The 19,822-nt window shown below is 31.3% G+C and overlaps 2 protein-coding genes across 3 annotated transcripts; both read left to right on the forward strand.

Moving 5' to 3' along the window:
• Positions 1 to 11,448: 11,448 nt before the first annotated feature.
• Positions 11,449 to 14,556, forward strand: kune (claudin). Of its 2 annotated transcripts, XM_014349655.2 has the most exons (3): positions 11,449 to 11,893; positions 12,976 to 13,482; positions 13,564 to 14,556. In XM_014349655.2, exons 1-2 carry the CDS (start codon positions 11,758 to 11,760, stop codon positions 13,455 to 13,457), a joined length of 618 nt encoding a protein of 205 aa, XP_014205141.1. In that variant the 5' UTR covers positions 11,449 to 11,757; the 3' UTR covers positions 13,458 to 13,482; positions 13,564 to 14,556. The 2 variants fall into 2 exon arrangements, with proteins under 2 accessions (XP_014205141.1, XP_014205140.1); XM_014349654.2 differs by having other exon boundaries at positions 12,976 to 14,556.
• A 3,243-nt stretch (positions 14,557 to 17,799) lies between these two features.
• sinu (claudin family member sinuous) lies at positions 17,800 to 19,722 on the forward strand. The gene is made up of 4 exons (XM_014349658.2): positions 17,800 to 17,864; positions 17,960 to 18,033; positions 18,096 to 18,529; positions 19,048 to 19,722. The coding sequence occupies exons 3-4, from the start codon at positions 18,253 to 18,255 to the stop codon at positions 19,434 to 19,436; spliced, it is 666 nt and encodes a 221-aa protein (XP_014205144.2). The 5' UTR covers positions 17,800 to 17,864; positions 17,960 to 18,033; positions 18,096 to 18,252; the 3' UTR covers positions 19,437 to 19,722.
• The last annotated feature ends 100 nt before the right edge of the window (positions 19,723 to 19,822 follow it).

Consider the following 19,822-nt stretch of genomic DNA (forward strand, 5'->3'; position numbering starts at 1 on the left):
CATCTGTGGTGGTTCTATGGACCTCGATTCACGCATACTTTTAGCAGCGTGCGCGGGAAAATTTTCAGCCGTCGGTATAACAGTCTGTATAGGTACGCGTATGAATTGCTTACTCGTCTTAAGGTCCCTTTTCATGCTCACGTTACGTCGCTACACACATAACAAGGTTCAATTTTTTAGCGTTAACGCTAGAATAAAGAGTATGTAACTGATAAGTATGGTGAAGGAATCTATACAGTTATAAAACATTACAATTTTTTAGTGATGTAGCTGTGAAAAATGTGCATGAACACTTGAAAAGGGCCCTCGTCCCTTATTTCTAATACTTGACTAACACTACGAGTCTACCAAAGTGTGCAAAACTGCGGAGTAGAGGTGAGGAGTCTTTACGTAAGGACTGTAAGGAGAATCAGTGTTTGATTGTATAGGAATGGAATAAGAGTAAGGTAAATTCAGGTAATTCGGGACACGAAAAATGTTTAAGGTAACTCAGGACAGCATCAAAAACAGTGTTAAATAAATTATTATTTGAAACAAAAAATTTCTCTTTATTCTACTAGATGTTTTATAAGAAAAACAAAAAAAAATGTATGAGTTCAAGTGATAAATTAACAAAAATTAATTGTTCTTTTGTGGTGATCAAATCACATGTGTCCCACTTTACCATAAAAGTTAAATCACTTCAGCTTTAGCGGGACAGAATTGTGAACGTACTTTTTTTCGAATAATTCAACAAATATGAATGTTTTCTCGCATACTTTCTAATGTTACTGGAGTGAGAAATATCACAAACATTAAAGTTTGGTAGAATTGTCAATCTAAGTTATTTGTAATACGGAGAATTTAAATCATAACCTCAAATTTTTCGGGCGCGATTGCCTTCTATGCGGTTGCAGAGAAAATATGGATTTGTAATATAAAAAATATTTAAAAAATTGAATCCCACATTTTTCGACTACCTGTAACTAAAATTTCGATTCAGAACGTGACAATACATAACGCAAGTGAGGATACACTCTCTCCATTTCAAACAACTTTTATCAGTTTGTAGGCTAAAATAAGCTCCAGTTCTTATTGTTTTATCTATAAATAGTTCATGTACCTAGGAATAATCACTGTAATAGCAATATGGACTGGATTACATGTAATTAAATTGGAAATTGGGCGTTTGTCCAGAATTAGCTTAATCGATGTCCCGAATTACCTTAATACAAATTAAGTGTGTCCAGTTACAGCTGAATTAGACACAAGTTTAAAAATTTGATTTCAACGGTCATCATGAGTCTCTACTCTCCGATACATTGATTTCGTTGATGCCCGCGACACTCTCGTTGGAAGTAAGGCTGCGTATACATGGAGTCCTGAACTTCCAGGACGAGCCATAAGCCCATGCGAGTGTGAGTGAGAAGCAAGAACATATACTCTCTTAGTCGCACTGACAGGGGCATATGGGCTAGTCCTAGAAGGAAGATATAGTAACTGATTTTATTCTACTATATTTCATAATATTTTTGAGCACATAAATTTAAAAAAAATGTTCATTAAAAGTTGGATTATACTTTAAATACAAATATTTCAATTGTAAGACGAAAAGTAATTAAAAAAACAAGTGAAATAATTTATTGTTGATTCAACTAACTGAATAAGCTATCGTGGTGTAAACTAGTTGGATACAGACGTCTATTAACAAAGACGTCCTCTTCCATCAATTTTTATTTTATAATCTTCAATTTGAGAAAACAATTGGAAGACTCCTCGCAAAAGAAACAAGTTTAAACTTCTCGCAGGTTAACAAATCCGTTCGTCTTAACGTACATCTGGTACATATCAAGACAGTCCATGGTAGTTGACATCGTAGTAATATGTTATAATATTTTTCGTAAAATAGTAAAACAGTGTCAGGAACAGTTAACCTGGTTACTAAGTCATAAGCAAAAAACCTCTATTTTCGGATACACAATCGAAAACTCTAAATTGGGAAATGGCGAATACCCTACTACATACCTACGCACATGCACACCATTTTTTCATGAATGCGCGTAATTACGCACCTAAAGTTCTCATTTTTTAAGTAGTAAATTTTATGAGTTTTTAGAGTTTCTGTCATAAAATATTCTAAAACAGCGACAAAACTGTGAAAAATCCATTTTCTAAAATTAATAAAATCGGAATTACACACACACACACACACACACACACACTTTTTTGCCAGAGTACTTTACTTCGATTCTGAAATATACAATATATATTCATTGAATAATTTTTCGTGTATTGCAATGTTTTTACTGTAAATAATCAAAATGTAGCTACAACTAAAATACAGCACTTTTCATTTTTAATAAGGAATCGCAAAATAAATAACTAAATTTCAGAAGAAAATATGTTAAAAAATTTCAATTTTTATTTTCATGGTAAAATATTATAGTTTATGATAAATCATCATAATATAAGGAATACATTAAAACATCAGAACAAAATGTATATAATGTTTTTGTATTCTATTAATGCAAAAACAAGTTAGCAACATACGTTTTAAGACAACTTAATTAAAAAAATGAATGCTGCCGTTACAATGCTAACTTAAAACTTTATTCCACGCAAGAGTACTAATCTAAATCTACTGACTTTGTACTCAAGTTTTATTGAAGTCTTATAGTAACGATACAGCTAAAAAATAACCTTTCGAAAGAAAAGTAAATTTTAATTTTTTGATAAAAGTGTTATAAGTAGAATATTCAATGTACATGGTGTAATACTATTAAAAATCTCAAAAAAATTGTAATATTGATTACAACGTTGACATTTCAAAACATCTATTGGTATTGGTTACAAGATATCTGAATTAAAAATGTAAATACTGTTTTTATATGTATTTCAAGAAAACATTCAATGTATTTCAATTTTTCATTCCCCAGCAAAAAAAAATGTTTCAAGTTTCTTAACCTGTGAATTAAAAAAAAAAAAAAAAAAAAAAAACTGAATTATCAAAAATAAAAGTAATATTGTAAGTTATCCCATTACTTACTGGTTAGCTCAGACCACAATTGTTAGAGATGAAAGATGCACGAAAGCATGTCGTGTAATCTATGCAAAGGCGCGCAACACTTGCAGTTACATAGGCGGTATAACTGGATAAATTATGAAGTTTTAGGATTTGAGGGGAACAACTAAGAAAATCTAGTTAATAAACGTCAACATAAATACAAACTGCCCATCAGCAGTAAGTTTCATAGTTTTTTGGCCTTACAGCTCGAAGTGCTTTTGCGGTAACCCTTGAAACAAGAAAATTCATGTCTATACATTTTTTTATATATTAGTATACTCACTTACTATTAATGTCTAACGAAATATGCAAACCTTTCTTATTTACAGTTTATTATTTTTTTCACCCACAAATTTATTTTTCAAAAAACCTGGATGTCATATAAGGCTGTTATTTTATTTACCCTTTGAGTAAAATATGTTGATGAATCTCTTCAATGTTGTTAATAATATTTTATGATAAACACCCTCTAGATAGTTATTATAAAGATAAAGGAAACTTTGGGTACAGTCTAAAATTCTTTATTTCAAACAAAAAATTATTGTAGAATAACTCTCTTATAACATGTATTACTTGCCTTATAATTTTACGTTTATAGCTGTTCTAAGCCACAACAATATCCCAACTTTTCTTATCCTATTAAGGAAGTTCTAGCTATCCAATGTCACAAACCTAGACATGACGTGTTAAATAGTTTAAATGACGCTGAATCTAGAAATGCTCTTTTTTTAGACCTCTAACCGATCAAAGTTTTGAGATATTCGAGCCTCAAGTTAGCTCTTTCAATGTATGCATGTATATTTTTTAATGTTGATCAAATATTTTATACTTTGAAAAGTTGCCTTATGTATGGGCGAGTGTGCAAAGCTGTCTTTTGTGTGACAGATAAAATCGAACTTTAGACTGTACATTTGTTAACCGTTGCCTACTTCACTTTCATACTTTTAGTAGTTTTCACTTGTTTAAAGATTTGTGGATGGTTATTGACAATTTTTACACAAAAAGATTAGTAATTTTGTAAAAAAGCAACCTTTTAAAATCCTTTGCAGCGTAAAATAGAGTGGCCAAGAACTAGGACTTTGAATTCTGATCACTAAAACAGATTCCGTTTAACTAAGTACTGGGGTATTTGTTACACTATACATGATTTTTTTTTTTTAATTGTGTAAAATGTGTTAATAATCATTTTAACAGGTGAATGAATCCTCAGTTCTTAAAGAACGTTTAAAAATAATTTTAAAAACATTCATGTTTAGTTTTAAACCCTGATTGTTTGCGTGGACTTACTGCAGTTGCCAAGTACGGATACATCTATATTGTACATAATAACTCGAAAATCCGATGTTTTTTTAGTTTCATTGATTAAGATGTGTTAAATCATGCTTTAAAACCCTTACAAAATGTTTTTTCGCTCTCAAAAAATTTTATTTTTACTATTTTTCAACGTAAACAGATGTCAATTTCCTCAATTCGACACTCACTGCACTTAGATTTTTTTTCCTCGGGTGACAAAAATGTCTTTACTTCCATATGAAAAAAGTATGCAAGTTAACGGTATTCTAAGGAAGCAAAAATGTTCATACTGTTGAGGTCTTTGCATTTTACTATTCTTCCCAAACTTTATTAATAATTTGTACAGTTTATTACTATTCATCACTTTTATAATCCTAAAAATTATTGTTGTTACCACCTATATGTTGAGACAACTCTGTAACTCATGGATACTTGCGTTAGAAAAACTTAAAAAATCAGAAAAATATAGATTTCTGCAACTTCTTGATAAACATTTTTCAATAAAGCTACAGTCAAGCATTACTTATATCTTATAAAATCGAAATCAGTAAGACATACGGAAGATTCATAAGTTTTTTTTACAGTTCGAAAGTCTGAGTATCTGATTCTCGAGAAAATAATAGCGAGGTCACCAAGGCGTCGTCTGTTTCTCACTCTTATATCTCATAGCGCTCCCTCACTACTGTATGTATTGTAACAAATAGGAGTATAAAAACAATGAATAAGTATCAATTACTAACAGATTTCTTTCAACCAAACATATGAAAATAGAGGTACTAAATGAAACCCTTAGCAAAGTAATAGAGATACAATAACAAATACAAATATTTGAATATAAATGTGTACATAATGTAAAGGAAGACATCCAAGGTCGCATACATAATCAAGCAAGGTGAATGAAATCGAGTCAACAGAAGTTGGAGGACATATAATGCTTTATTATAAATTTGTGTATAATTACTCTTCAATCATATATTTTTGATCTCAAACAAATTTTGAACTAACTATGAGGGTCATCTGAATCGGTTACACGAACGCGTGCGTGCGCGCGCAATCAAGTTTTCGACTAGTTCAAGTATAATTATAATTCGAATAGGCTTAAATCTTTTAAGTAGCTTTGGATTTAATATCGAATTCAAACAGTTTTTATGAGAAAGAAAAATTGTGTGAACATTTTTACTGTATTGCTATAAGAAGAAAAAATCAATTTTTTCGCGTACATTTTCACGTTCGCATTCATAACTAAGTTATGTATCACAATAAAATACAACTTTTTTGTATGATACGTTTCACTCTGGCATTCAATGCCGATACTCTATAATGAAAAATATATACAAAAAACGGCAAAAACGGGTAAAACAATTTTTTTCCACGAAAGAAAGAAATTAAAAGCTTACACCAAAATGTTGTAAGAAAAAACTGTACAGCTCATTAAAATGTGAATTTTGTTAAATTAAAATGTAACTTTTTTTTTATAGTGCCATCCTAAAACTTCAAGTGGAAAAAATCATTTTCAAAAGGGCAAACATTTGTTTTATAGTATCTAATTTTTCTGTGTTACGCTTGTGGACAAAACGTTTAATACAAAAATTGTGGATCTTATGGAAGTACACTTTTTTTGTATTGATCGCTTCGTCCATTTTTCGTATGAAAAAAACTGTTTCTAAAAAACTGAAAATCGTTTAATGGCATACAACTTTTTTACATGTAATTTACGGGCAAACATATAATACAAAGCTAATAGATATAATTAAAAAATACTTTTTTGTGTTTGACATTTTAATCTATAGAGTTGTCAAGGAGAGAACCAAAACTGTTTTAAAATTTCCGAAAAATGATATGTAGTATGTAATTTTTAACTTACATTATTATAAAACCTGCTTAGATGTGATGTTAAACAAAAAAAATTGTTTCAAAATCAAATATTATAAGGTGAATGTTTCAATTACCGTTCATGTCCCAATTGTCGATCATTGTTCTTTTTAACGTAATATAAATTTTTTCAAACATGAATGAATCGTTACAAATTCCCCAAAAATCATTTTTTTTATACAAATCCATCTTGTGATTCATTAAAAATATATCTGAGGTATGTAAAAAGATAAATAAAGCGACCGATAATTGGGTCATTTACCTTAATTAAAAAAAAATTTTTTTCTCTGGTAATTTGTAGAATATTCGTGCCTTACGTACAAGATGTCATGTTGTGTAAATTTATGAACTTATTTTTATATAGATTCTCTATAAGACATTTTTCAATTTTCATAACTCAACTGATGGTTGTTTTCGCTCATATGTTTAAAAATGACAATACAATAACATGTGTTTCTTCTATGATCGTCAATTCTATCTGAAGCTTATGTTTTTGTTACACCAACCAATAACTATTAATATTTGATACTAATTTCATTAGAATACTTGAATTTTTTTTAAATTCTAGGACAACTTCAAAATCTTATTTGCTAAGCAAATTAGGAAATTGAGAAAAAAAATCGTTAGTGTTCATAGTCTGTTAGAAATTCAGCCTTAATTTTTCATAAAATTTAGGTGGGTAACACTTGTTACACAAGCCTTTACATATGTACATATAAGCACACATGAGTAAAGATTTTTTAAGTTTTATAATTGGTTTGTCAAATAAGATTTGAAAGTTGTACCTAAAATTACAAAAAATTTGAGTAAGATAAAATTAGATTAGGACCCTATGTCGACGTTTAGAACCATTGAGCCCATTAAAAGTCACTACACGATGAATTCCGCTCAAACTATGACAAAATACTTTGTAAGGTTTTCTCTGGGTCTGGATAGTTTAAGAAAAGGCAGCGATTCAGCAAAGTGTCAGTACGTTCATAATCTGCAATAAAATACTTGCTCGCCCGATGAATCAAAAATCATTCGTGGAACGAGGTGGAAGGCACATATAAAATTGTATCCTTTCACCAACTCTGGGAATACCACCAGGACCGATTTGAATGGGTAACTCGTTGTGTATCAACAATAAAGATACTGTTATGTAAAAAAGGACAAACATATAATACAGTAATGAAAAAAGGCCTTGGCTATAGAATCAATAGCGACAGACACTGCAGACATGCTTCTATAGGCGAGAGGAGCGCAGTAAATTTTGTCAAGAGCAAGAAATACATGAAAAAGGTAAACAACAGTGAGCAACGGGAGAACAAGTTTTCGATCTGTTTGTCGAATAATTTTGAAGGTAAAACGTGTTATATTCACATTTGTATGAACAATACAGAAAGTAATGTATGACACAATAAATGCCATTTAGCGTAAGTATGTAAAAAGCATGAGGAAATTATTAAAGGTATCATTGCATAGAGATAAAAGTAAAGATAGAAGTCATTTTGTCGATGATAAGTCAGATTTTAGTAGTATGAAAGTGACAACATATAGAAAAGTTATTTTCAGCTTCAGGAAATATTAATTCAGTAAAGTCGTCAACTCGACAACTTGAACTAAAATACAAAGCAATGTATGTTGAAGTCGACACAATTTTGGAGTATCTTAGTGATGTAAAAAAAAATTTCTATTATAAGAATTAAGCTATGTTAAAGCTGCATGCTATGAGGCACTGGCAATTATTTTTGTTACACGTGAATTCCATCAGTAAATTTTTGGCTTTAAATTTATTTTCAATGGATCATACGCGATTGATTTTTATTTTTAGAGATCAACAAAAATTACTTTCAATGTCAGCTAGTCGACTGTTACCTTGGGCAGTAAATTTTTTGGGATATAATTATGAGATGGTACATGTTAAGAACAAAAATCAGTGAAGTCAACTGCTCATTATAATTAATTGATTATGATAAAAACAAAGATTGTTGAGCGAGTAAAATATAATTTTTTTAAAATTTGCAATGCAGGAATCACTGTTAGCTACCATCCAAAGTGTAGTTTTTAAAAAAGAGCACATTATTGTAAGAAATAGATGGTAATTGGAGATCAGAGATAATTTAATAGTGTGCAGAGAAAATACATGTGAAATAAGATTAGAAAATAATCTTTTACTATGTATTAATTAGTTGGTAATTCTTAATTGTTACTCAGTCAAGTTTAAAAAAAAAATTCCAAACGAAATTTACAAGTCTTGTTACGCAAATTTACGGTTCTTAAGGAATAATCAGTAAATGTAAGGCACTGGAAAAGTCAAATGCATTTTTTCAAAGTTTTATCTTCCTGTACTGAAAATTCGTAGATTGCTTCTGAGATGTAAAAAAAAATGTAATATGCACACTATGAGTAATTTGATAAGATGTATTTAATAATGCTGCACTTATCAAAATAAAAATAAAAAATTCAAATTGTGAAACACGTAGAGAAACCAAAACAAAATATAAAGCAAAAAAACTAAAATGAAAAAAATTACAGATAATTTAATAAATAAATAATAAAGGAAAAAATATAAAAAAAGATTTTGATGTGATTTAGTAACTACGATTTAGTAAAAGTAATAATTCAAGACAATTATCAAAATTACTGCGAAAAAATTAGCAAAAATCTTCTTAAGATTATATTTTTCCGTTTTTTTTTTTTTAATATTTGACATTATATTTTTCTCATTATTTTATCATGACATTTTAGTTTTGAACTTGGATATTTATTCTAAAAACCTAAAAGTCAAAAATAGACATCAGATGAGGTATTTTTCAAAATTACAGGACAGCACAAACAATAATAAGGTACTAAGGACGGACCCTAATTCTCTGGTTTCCAGTTAAAATTCTGCTCTCATTTTAAGCAGTTGTATACAGCTACTCAGCTACACCTATAATCAATTAGAGTTTAAATTAGATTCCGAGAACCAGTATCCATCTATTACGCATTACTAAATACTGATATTTTTACCAATGGTAGTAATGTCAACGAGAAGAAACAGAATACTAAAAGATGAAAAAATTGTTATAAAACCTAATAAGGTAACAAAACTACGCATTTATTATCAGACCACAATAAGAATGAGTCAACGATTACTTTGAGCCATGAATGATCATAGCGTTTAATAGGTCCTTCAGATATGACTGATCTAAAAAAAAAAATCATTGAATTTCGGAAATGAAGAATAATTAAAAGTGATTCAGTATTTTATTTTTATTTATTATGATAAAGAATTGTTACGTGGGATTCTCGGTGCGGGAATAAATAGAAGCGTGACTTGTTGTTACTTATGCTTTATTAGAATTACTTATCATTGAGGGAAGTTGTGCATGTATTATCGTTTCGCGGACTTCGTCCTTACCCTCTCGCGTCTCTAGCTGATCTCCCTGTCCCTTCTCTCTACCTTTTCTATCACCTCTCTTCTCTATTCCCCTACCTTTCAGGCCCAAGCCAGCAGAGGCGCACGCACGCATAGCTATATGCTATCGTACGTAACAGAATCATTCTGAAAATAAAATTTGATTTTTTTGTCTGGAAAACAGTAAAAAACTTTTCTTTATTTGATTAAAAGTATCGTTGTAAGACTTTTTTAAAGTAAAAAGATACTTTCCTTACTTTAGTCGTTTTTTTTTAACATTTGGACGTTTAGTGCACATTCAGTAGAAAAAATAGAGTTTGCACCTGATGCTTATCCAACTAGGGCAAGCACAAAGAGTCCCTCGGGTCTTGATGTACAGGTAACTCAAGCCTGCTGCTTTCCGTGGCGACACGTACGACTATAGGTACGAAAACTACTTTTTCACCTTGGAGCTGTTATAAGCTTAGAAAAATTAACAGTTAAAGTCGTGGGTAGTAAGATTTGTCGATGGGATAATTAAGTATTTTGTTGATATAAAAATATAAATGAATAATACTTTTCTCATAATACCTACATTAGAATTATTTTGGGAATCAAGTTAAGTTTTTTTTTTTAAATAATTAAGAACTGTTTTTTCAAAATCAAAAAATTGCTATACTTGACAACCCCAGTAAAATTCAAAACTAAATTTTTTTCTAACTAATATAAGAAGAAAATCAAAAATTTTAAACCCTGGGGTCATTAAAATCTGTCGATGGGTATATTTACGACAGTTCATTTTTACTGCATAAAGGATTCAGAAACAAAAAAAAACTTTTGTACAACATGTTGAACTTACTTGACTTTTTATTTTTGCTAAGTGGTAATTTAGATAGAGACATGGAATACATTTAATCACAGTATTTTATTTCTAATAGCAGTTCTGAAACATCCAAGTTATCTAACTTTAATTGAAAAGCAATAAGTAGATTTTTATAAGTTTTTACCAACTAGTTTCAAGAAAAAACATTTTTCAATTGGTAATCAATACATCTCTAATACTGATATTCTTTCGTTTCAAGTTGCTCATCGGAATCACTAATTTATTAATAATTTAAATGACACAAGTGACTCAATCTATTAGTGTGATAAAAAAATGATTTTAAAAATCTTCCTCTTTAAATGGCCTTACCACGGTAACCAAATTTATTACGCGTCTATGACCGTCAAAGCGTAGGAGTGTAATTAGCTTGCCTTGTCGGGAGTAAAGTACATTTATTTGTAGTGGTAGCTGCTAGCTATAAACGTGATTTGGTGTGCTACACGAACATCAGAAGTATTCTGATCGCGCGTCCGTCCTCTGACAGTCAGTTTTTTGGACACATGTTGATTAGTCAACTAGACATGCCCTGTTTTAATTTTTAATTATCACCCTAATGAAGAATGAAGGTAATTTTATAGCAACAGCTACATAAACGATATTATAGTTCTTGAATGAAAAAGTACAAAAGTTTTGGTCTAGGCAATGAAAATTCAAGGATTGTCAGTTGGAAGTTGGATTGATTTTAATATGGAGTACTTAATACAATTTACTTATGAAATGAGCTAGTCATAACTGAACGCGTTTCAAAAACTGTTCCAGAGAAACTTACATAAAGTTTTATTCGAATAAGAGTCATAAAGCCAACGGTTTATGTATATATAGGGCATAGAACATAGTGAAAGTGTTGCACTATCCTTGGTGCTCTGATCCTGCTTCTCTCAACACAACGTTAAGATTTATCCCTCCTACTTCATCGAAGTCTATGGGAATGAGCTGTCGAGGTCTACATACATAAAACGGCGCAGAAGTGGGAGCGCAGCAGCATAACACACAGGAATGTATGCGTCTCTGGGAGACCCCGCGCGAGTGTTCCCATAGCATGTGCCGCTCTGCCATACGTTTTTAACATTGTTCAATTTGATACGTGTATGTTTCCAGTGCTACATCGTTTCGTGTCAAAGCCTTTGTGCTTTTACCTTTACCATAGCTTCAGTGTGCAAACTTGTGAGTTGTGAGTGTGGGCGTAAGTGGCGCACCAGACACAAGTAGATCGAGTGTTTGGCGATTAAAGTATCGTATTTTCATAAATAATAGAGTTTTAGTGGAATTAATACATTTTATGGAAATATTCGCAAAAAAATTACAATGGGAAAGTCACGCACAGGAAAAACCGCGATTGGATTCACTGCTGCAGCTTTTGTACTACTAATTATTGCTTTCACCACGCCCAATTGGCTGCAAACTGATGGAAAACTGGATAATCCAAAATTCATAAAAATCGGTTCGTAGCTCTTTATTTGATTATTTTTTTTTACAATTCTTAAGCGACTACATACAACATACGATTCGCAATATGGGCGCGAATACTAATTTTTGCACTCATTTTACGAGTACTATATAAATAGATTGCACCTTGCCAATACTCCAGAATATTATGAAAGAAAAGAAGAATGTATATTATTTAAAAAATGAGACACACCGTAATAATACGTATCCTAAGCACAAATAATTCGTATGTTTAACAAAAACTTCTAAAAATTATCTGGTTGCTTTTTTGTCTTTATTTTTTTCAGGATACTCTTAAATATAGTGATATTACTTTAGAGAATTAACATAACTTTTTTTGCAGTTGAAAAAACATTTTTGGCTAACGATATAATTTGTGGATGATTTTTCAAATAATAATGAGAAATTATAACTTAAAATGTATTGAACTATCTAAATTTTGAAGATGAAATCAATACAGTGCTAAACATGTAATATTCTGAACATTATCAATGTTAATAAGACCTACCTTAAATAGCTGATACTCGAATGTTTTCCGTATAAAATAATAATAAACTTAATGACTGATGAAAAAAAATCTGCAAGTAAAAAAAGTGTTTTTAAAAATTTATGAGTTTTTTATGCTTATTTCTCGTACTTTTTTGAAAATTTAAGAAATAAAACTTAATGAAGTCCTGAAGATGAATAAAATTAAAATGTTCCCACCAAGTTAAAATTGTTTACTGTAAGGGACCACTATTTTTCAAGAGTTTCAAAGATAGTTTGCTATTTTTATTTCAAGAAAATCTTTCAAAAAGTGAATTTAAGTTATACATATAAATTATTAATTTAAAACTTCTAAAAAATAAATATTGATTTAGTTAACAGTCATAAAAAAATAAATTTGTTTCTTATCATGCAATTTTTAAGGATCCTGTCATTTATTTTTACAATTTTTAAGACTAGCATAAAAGACAAGTTGATCCAATTTATTATTTTAGTTCGCTAAACTGGTTTTAGTGAATTTTTAGTTTGATGAGATAGAGTGTAATGAATTGATAATTTTTTAATTTTAATTTTAATTTTTTTTATTTTTAGGATTATGGCAAGTTTGTTTCAATGGCTTTCAAGACATACGACATTTGTATGACACTCGTTTTTATGGCTGCTGGTGGGTTTTTCAAGAGGAATACTACATCATACACGATATTCTGTTGCCAGATTTTTTCGTGGCTACCCAATTCTTTTTCACTCTTTGTATTACCTTACTACTAATTGGCAGCTTTTTGTCAATGCTATATTCTTGCTGTTCTCGCCAACATGAAAAGTTTCAGTTGCTTCTATGGGCAACTGGAGCAAACCTTACACTGGCAGCTGTTTGTGGTATTATTGCAGTCATAATATTTGGTGGAAGAGGTGATTACCGAGATTGGATGCCTAACTGGGAGCACAATGATGTTGGCTGGTCTTATGCATTGGCTGTACTAGGTAGTTTTACTCTTCTAACTGCAGGTATACTTTTCTTGGTGGAAGCTAGAAGATTCAGAAAGAAAATCGAAAGAATACTAGAAGAATATTGAATTCTTGTTTACAGCTTTTTGCTATGTAATATTCTGTACTACTACAATCATAATTTTAATTTTACTCATAAAATACGATTCTCAATTCCAAATAAAACTTTTACAGATTTATTATAGATCTGAAAGGACGATAGACATCTGTGTCGTATCACACACCTAAAGAGCCAAAGTAAAGAATGTTTTGGATCGCATGTATATTCACCAAGAAAAATCTGTAAAAATTGACTTAGATGTTATGATAAACGTGGATTAATTTAATAACTCTAAACAAACGTCTAAAAGCATAAAGAATTTTGACAGTATATTGAAAAAAAAGAAGAGATGAAAAATATTCCTTACGTTGAAGGAAAAAAAAATTTTTTTTCAAGTGTCGTTGCGATGGGATGTTTGTTGTGTTCACTAAATTGGTTGACGTTCTACAGTATTCAGCAACAATAATTTTAGTTAAAGTTTAGAAAAATTGCATTCTTATTTGAACCAAAGGCTAAGGTGATAAACGTGCGATATAAAGCTTTTTTTACCCACTGCTGTGGTGTATTAACTATTTTTTATCGACTTGATCTAAAATAATATATCAGCCATCGCATAGCGAAAGCAAAAGTATTACTTTTGGTCAGGGTAGGCAAAAAAATATTTACTTTGCTATCAAATAGTGGAAGTAAAGAATGTGTTAGTTTTAAAAGTAGCTTAGATATTTTGTATTGAAACATATTTATATAATACTTCAAATTTTCATATTAAAGTCATTAATACATGTATATGCGTACATGCACATGCTTAAAAATACTTATATTAAGGAATTATTTTAATAACAGTATTATCTGTAAAATGCTTCTATGTAACTAAAAATAAGTAACATGTTCCGTCCAAAATGCAACTTCAGCGTTATAGAAAAATGACTGAAATAATGTACATTGTAAATATTAATGGATTGACGTATGTATTGATAGAAAACACGCAGCAAGCATCAAGTGCCTTTTATGTGTAACAGATTATTTCTAGTGTTTTCCAATATTTTATGACATTGAAAATCGAAATACAAAATTTTTATTTTGTATCCAACCCTACATACTTCAATAAAGATAATTATTTAGTGGTAGACCCCGAAATTTTATTTTTTCATGTTCACATGTACTGACTAATTTTTGGTTGTTATTACTCCAAAAAAGTACAAATTTTCACAAATTCATGAATGTTTTTGAAGTCTTACCATAAATGTTATATTTATTTAAAAAATCATGAAAAATGCAGTTTGATTTACAGTAAAAGAAAGAGCGGAAGACAGATTGGACTGTAAAGTGGTGGGGTTATCAGACAAGGTTAAATTTCCGCTCATGACGTATTGCATCATTATTCGCTTACCATACTTCATTTTCCCAGGACGAACTTGAGAATCAGGGTAAAAAATTTTGAGAAAGACCTGTAACACGGTATCATGTTTCATAGTTCAATGACATGCAAGAACTTATCGAGCTCTTGGACTTTCATAAAACAAAGGTGAAAAGTTGGAACTATCGATGGATATAGTCTAGTTCTAGGATGTTAAGTTTACCAAGCCTTCGTGGTAAGTGTATAATCTTGCCCTGTCGGATAGACCCACAAACTCTTCGCAAGAAACCACGCCTTGATTTCTAAGCTTCCTTTTTTTTGCATTTATTGTTGTACAGCGTTGACGACTTATCAAATCAGCTTGACAAGAAGATATATTTTCGATTGTAAGACTGGCACTTATTCCAAAAGAAATAAGAGGATCAGAATAAGAGCATTTGATTGGCTTTCCTTATTCTTTACATTATTAATTTATCCTTCTAAACCCTTATAACTTACCCGCATGATTTTGTACTTATCTAAGGTTACATCTATGGAATAAGAAAACTCTGTTTACAAAAATCTGGTGTATTGCTTTAGTTCCGATACAATGCTAAAGTTATTACTATTTTAGACTTAGATAACTAGTGTAAACTTTAGTATAGCATGAAAACTAGTTTCAAGCTCACATGTCAAGATATACAAAATATCTAATTTATCTGTGAAATTTCGCAATCGCAGTGGTTACCCATACTAATCAACTCATTACTAAAATTCTTTACGTAAGTATAAACGAAGAGATACTTCTTAAGAATTTTAGGCAAAAAATATGCAATATTTTAGGGTGGCTGAAAAAATGATAAATTTACGTAAATTTCGGAATGATAGATTCGATAGTTTCACATAGATATCTGCGGTACCAGTACCTAACATTTTTAAAATGTACTCAAGGGCTGACAAAAGTAAACGAATATTAAAAACGTGGATTGCGTACTTATATTTTTGGATTAATAAGAGTACTTGCTTTTCAAGTAACCCAAAACGGTACAAAGAATAAAAAACCTAGGAAGTACTTTATTTAAACTAACAGAATAATTTTAATTAATATTAACATTTTTGGATGGCTTATATAGTTATTACAATTTTTCTCTATGTATATGAAACACGATAATGGATAATTTTTTGTGTCAATATTGTAGTAGTAACCTTTTTGAACTTTTAAGGGTTAACTTTACTCCATATCCAAACAATTATTGATTTGACGAAACACACTATTTTACTTAAACTTATCAGTGAAATGTTTTCATAAAAACTAAACTAAAAATATTTCCTAGGATATTTTTTTCTCTTATACTTTTCATAAAAACCCGCAGATTTTTTTTGTTTGTTAGTAAAAATTTGTAGCTTTAACTGGCGAAATCGTAATGATAATATCATGTTGGACATTGTCAAAAAATTTTTTTTAATACATCACTGTTTGTTTATGAAATATGAATTTGAGCAGAAAATTTTAGATGAAAGTGTTGAATAAATAATTTGTCGCCAGGTATTTTTTAAACGTGTGTCGTGTCACAACAAGCTCAGCATGCTTTAGCAATAGACGATGCCCTAATTTGCACAAGCATTTCGTATAGATCGATAAATCGTTTGATCATGTTTTGATTATTCATCTTTTGATAGACTTGGGTGACTGGTTCTTATGGTATTCCTTGGAATGTATATTTTTTTCAAAATAAATAAAAACATTACAGCTTGTTTGAGGAGCTAATTCATACGTGAAAAAATTTTTTTAATTACTTTTCAGCTCTATTAACTTCCACAATACAAGAATTATTTTTTTTTGTTAAAAGTTCTTATAAAAAAATACATGTTTACCACATTTGCAAAAAACTTCAATGTCTGCCACTCATTTATTCCTAGTTTTTAATCGCATTCTGGAATACAATAATTTTTTTTTTTTTTTTTTTTTTTTTTCTAAGAAAAAGTACAGTTAAACGCTATTTTCTTTTACAACTTTATGTGGGAATATAAAATAATAGGACATAACACATAAGGTTTCAGCCAAAATTACGTATGTTTCAGGTAATAAACTCATTAGATATCTTTGATCAATCAAATTTTACTTCATTAATTTTTATTTGTAAATAATCCTTTTCAAAAGTTAAGAGTTCCAGTACTATCTTAAAAAACTGGTGATTTTTGCAGTATTTTCTACAGAAGAATCACCGAATTTTGAAAACACACATTTAAATATATGTTTGTATTTTTAATTAAATCACAATGGCATGCAATCCTTTTTAAAAAATGAATATTGTTACATGTGACGAAAATTTTTTTCAAGAGATCTGTTGAGTCATAATGTAACAAAAAAAGTCGTAATGTAACGAGTAAAAGATCGAGTGTTATAAGTTTTGAACTTGTTGCATAATGCATAAAAACATTCATTTACGTGGTAGCTCATTATGGGAGTTGACCAAGAATCTGGTGTATATGTATTTCAAGGCGTGACAGAGCGCCTGGCTTTGTTTTCTTGATTTACCTCGCTCTCCATTATGTATTAACAGTAGTATGTTGTTAATACGTACATTCTCATCTTGTGCACACGTTTTCGTACATGTTTGTATGAAAGTACTGGACAGCATAGAAATGATGCGCAAGTGAGACATACATCACCAAAAATGCAAATCTCATTTTTCAGGCAACTTGGTGACACGTATTTCAGTAAAATGGCCTCGTGATTGTACCTAGTCTGCTTGGGAAAAAAAAAGTAATCGCAAAAAGCGTCCTAGCTGCAAGGTCACGAATACGGTCTTGTGTACTCCTAGCACAGTGTTCGAGTGCAGATTTTTACTTTGTAGAAACGGAAAGTGGAAGATCAGCTACACCTGCATACCTATTAGTGTTTGCATGTATGAATAGGAATAGGCGAAGGAAAAGAAGAAGGAAGAGAGCTGAGCTCATGCGAACCTGCAGAGCTGACTTTAATCATTATATACTTACGCTGCAGAGGATCTACTACTTATGTAGCTGTACGCACGTATACGCAACGCCTTGAATCAAATGCACGCGCTGAGTGGCGGTAGTGGGGTCTTATTAGAGGTGAGAGTGCGAGTTGAGGAGAGAGAGAGAGAGAGAGAGAAACAAACCCAAGAGCTGGCTCGCATTGAAACAACGCCCTACTATACGTTTTACAGAGTTAGCTGCGTAACTTGGGGTGGACAGCTCTAGTACAGCCGCAGCACCGAAGTCGGCTCATTGACACTCACAGGTATGTTTTGCTTTGGAACCTTGTCTCACTTGTGGCACAGTTTTTGACGTGAGTTTGTCTAGCATCAGCGGCCAAAGCAACAGCCTCGCGATACCAGCACCACCAGTTGAAGAAAGCGGGCACAGGAGAGCGACGCTTTCTGTAAAATTGCACAGTGCACTCTCGACGTCCAGGGCTTACCACATTACACGAGTGACGAACTGGAAGTAGGTAGGCAGCATGAAGAAGCGTAGCCTGGCTGGGAACGTTGGCATTGGGATATTTTTGCTGGCCCTCGTCTGCGTCGTCCTGGCGTTCAGCACGTCTGGATGGCTGGTGAGTGACCAACGAATCACCAACGCCCAGCTCGAGATGCTTGGGCTCTGGAGGCACTGTTTTAGATCCCTGCCCAACCCCATCGAGGCGGATGCACCAAGACGTTTTTTCGTCGGTTGCAGATGGATCTACGACCCATTTACCGCTGGCTACTCCGACATCCGAGGCTTCCTTCTACCTCGTTAGTATACACTGCAAATTTATCACTACATTTAAGTAGAGTCGATCAGCCATCGTTTCCCCTTTGCATGGCTTAGATTTTCCCCAATTTTACACCTTGGTCAGTTTTTCGCTCATTGATATTTTTGACAAAAAAGGCAACAACTTTCTTTACCTATGATTATTTGCACTCTGCAATTTGTTGGTTTCTTTAATACTTCCATGAACCTTGAAGTTTAAGGGACCTAACTACTCAATTTCTTAAGAGAGTGCATGGTATTTATAAGGTATCATAAATACACCATATCAAGGACAGCTCTACAGTATCTAAAGTTTTTCCCAACAAAGTAATTTTTTTATGTTTGGAAAAACAAATAATGATGGATATGTACAACATTAGTATCTTGGTACCTAAATAAGACTGTATTAAAGTTTTTATTGTTTGTAAACAAGTGTTAATATAAAATAGCTCAAAATTTTCATTCCAAAAAGTGTTTGAAACGAAAGTACCATTGATCAACTTATTTTTTTCTTTTTCAGCATTCATGTTAGCCACGCAATTCTTTTTTACAATTTGCTTCTTGGCGTACTTGATTACACTGGCCTTAATAGTCCTGTACGCCACGTGCTGGAACCCAGAAGAAAGACGTTATGTACTACTCATAACTGCCATTGGCGGTGTCCTGACGATTGGAAGCATCTGTGGCTGCATTGCTGTTATTATATTCGCGCTGTTCGGCAATGCTGACGGTTGGATGCCTGGTCACTTCAATAACTTTTTTGGATGGTCGTTTGTTGTGGCCATTGTTGGAAGTGTTGCCGGTCTCATTGCTAGCTTATTATTCCTTGTGGAAATGAATATTCAGAAGAAAAAACGAAAAAATCTCAAAGAATCTCAAACACGATTTCCCATTGAAACTCGTAACTAAGTGTTAAACTCTACACTTATGTGAAATCCGTCCAATTTAAGATATTTATAAGTGACTATGACTTTTTGTAAAACAAAATTTAATTTAAGTGCATTGTATACATAAAATTTGTCATTAATTGTACATGTACATCGTGTAACGATGATAACGATATCTGTCCATAGGTTTTAGTACAAAATTTTATAAGCTAAGTATTATCATTATTAGTGCGTATTATACGTCGTTATTTATACAAATGCTTTTTAAATCGTTATATACATTTTTTTCCAAATAAATATAAAATTTACTACAACATACAGAATTATGATTATGACGCATCCATTTTAATCAAACAAAAAATAGGATCACTACAAAAACCATTGTTATTATCACTATTTTTTTTCACT

The sequence above is a fragment of the Copidosoma floridanum genome, unplaced genomic scaffold (genome assembly GCF_036245765.1).
Source record: "Copidosoma floridanum isolate Cflo_tuat_1 unplaced genomic scaffold, Cflo_Japanese_pri ptg000013l, whole genome shotgun sequence".
NCBI lineage: Eukaryota > Metazoa > Arthropoda > Insecta > Hymenoptera > Encyrtidae > Copidosoma > Copidosoma floridanum.

Coding starts and splice junctions, on each gene's coding strand:
- kune (XM_014349654.2), top strand. CDS start 11,758: ATGGGAAAGTCACGCACAGGAAAAACCGCGATTGGATTCACTGCTGCA. Junction 11,894..12,975: donor TCCAAAATTCATAAAAATCG/GTTCGTAGCTCT, acceptor TTTTATTTTTAG/GATTATGGCAAGTTTGTTTC.
- sinu (XM_014349658.2), top strand. CDS start 18,253: ATGAAGAAGCGTAGCCTGGCTGGGAACGTTGGCATTGGGATATTTTTG. Junction 18,530..19,047: donor CCGAGGCTTCCTTCTACCTC/GTTAGTATACAC, acceptor TTTCTTTTTCAG/CATTCATGTTAGCCACGCAA.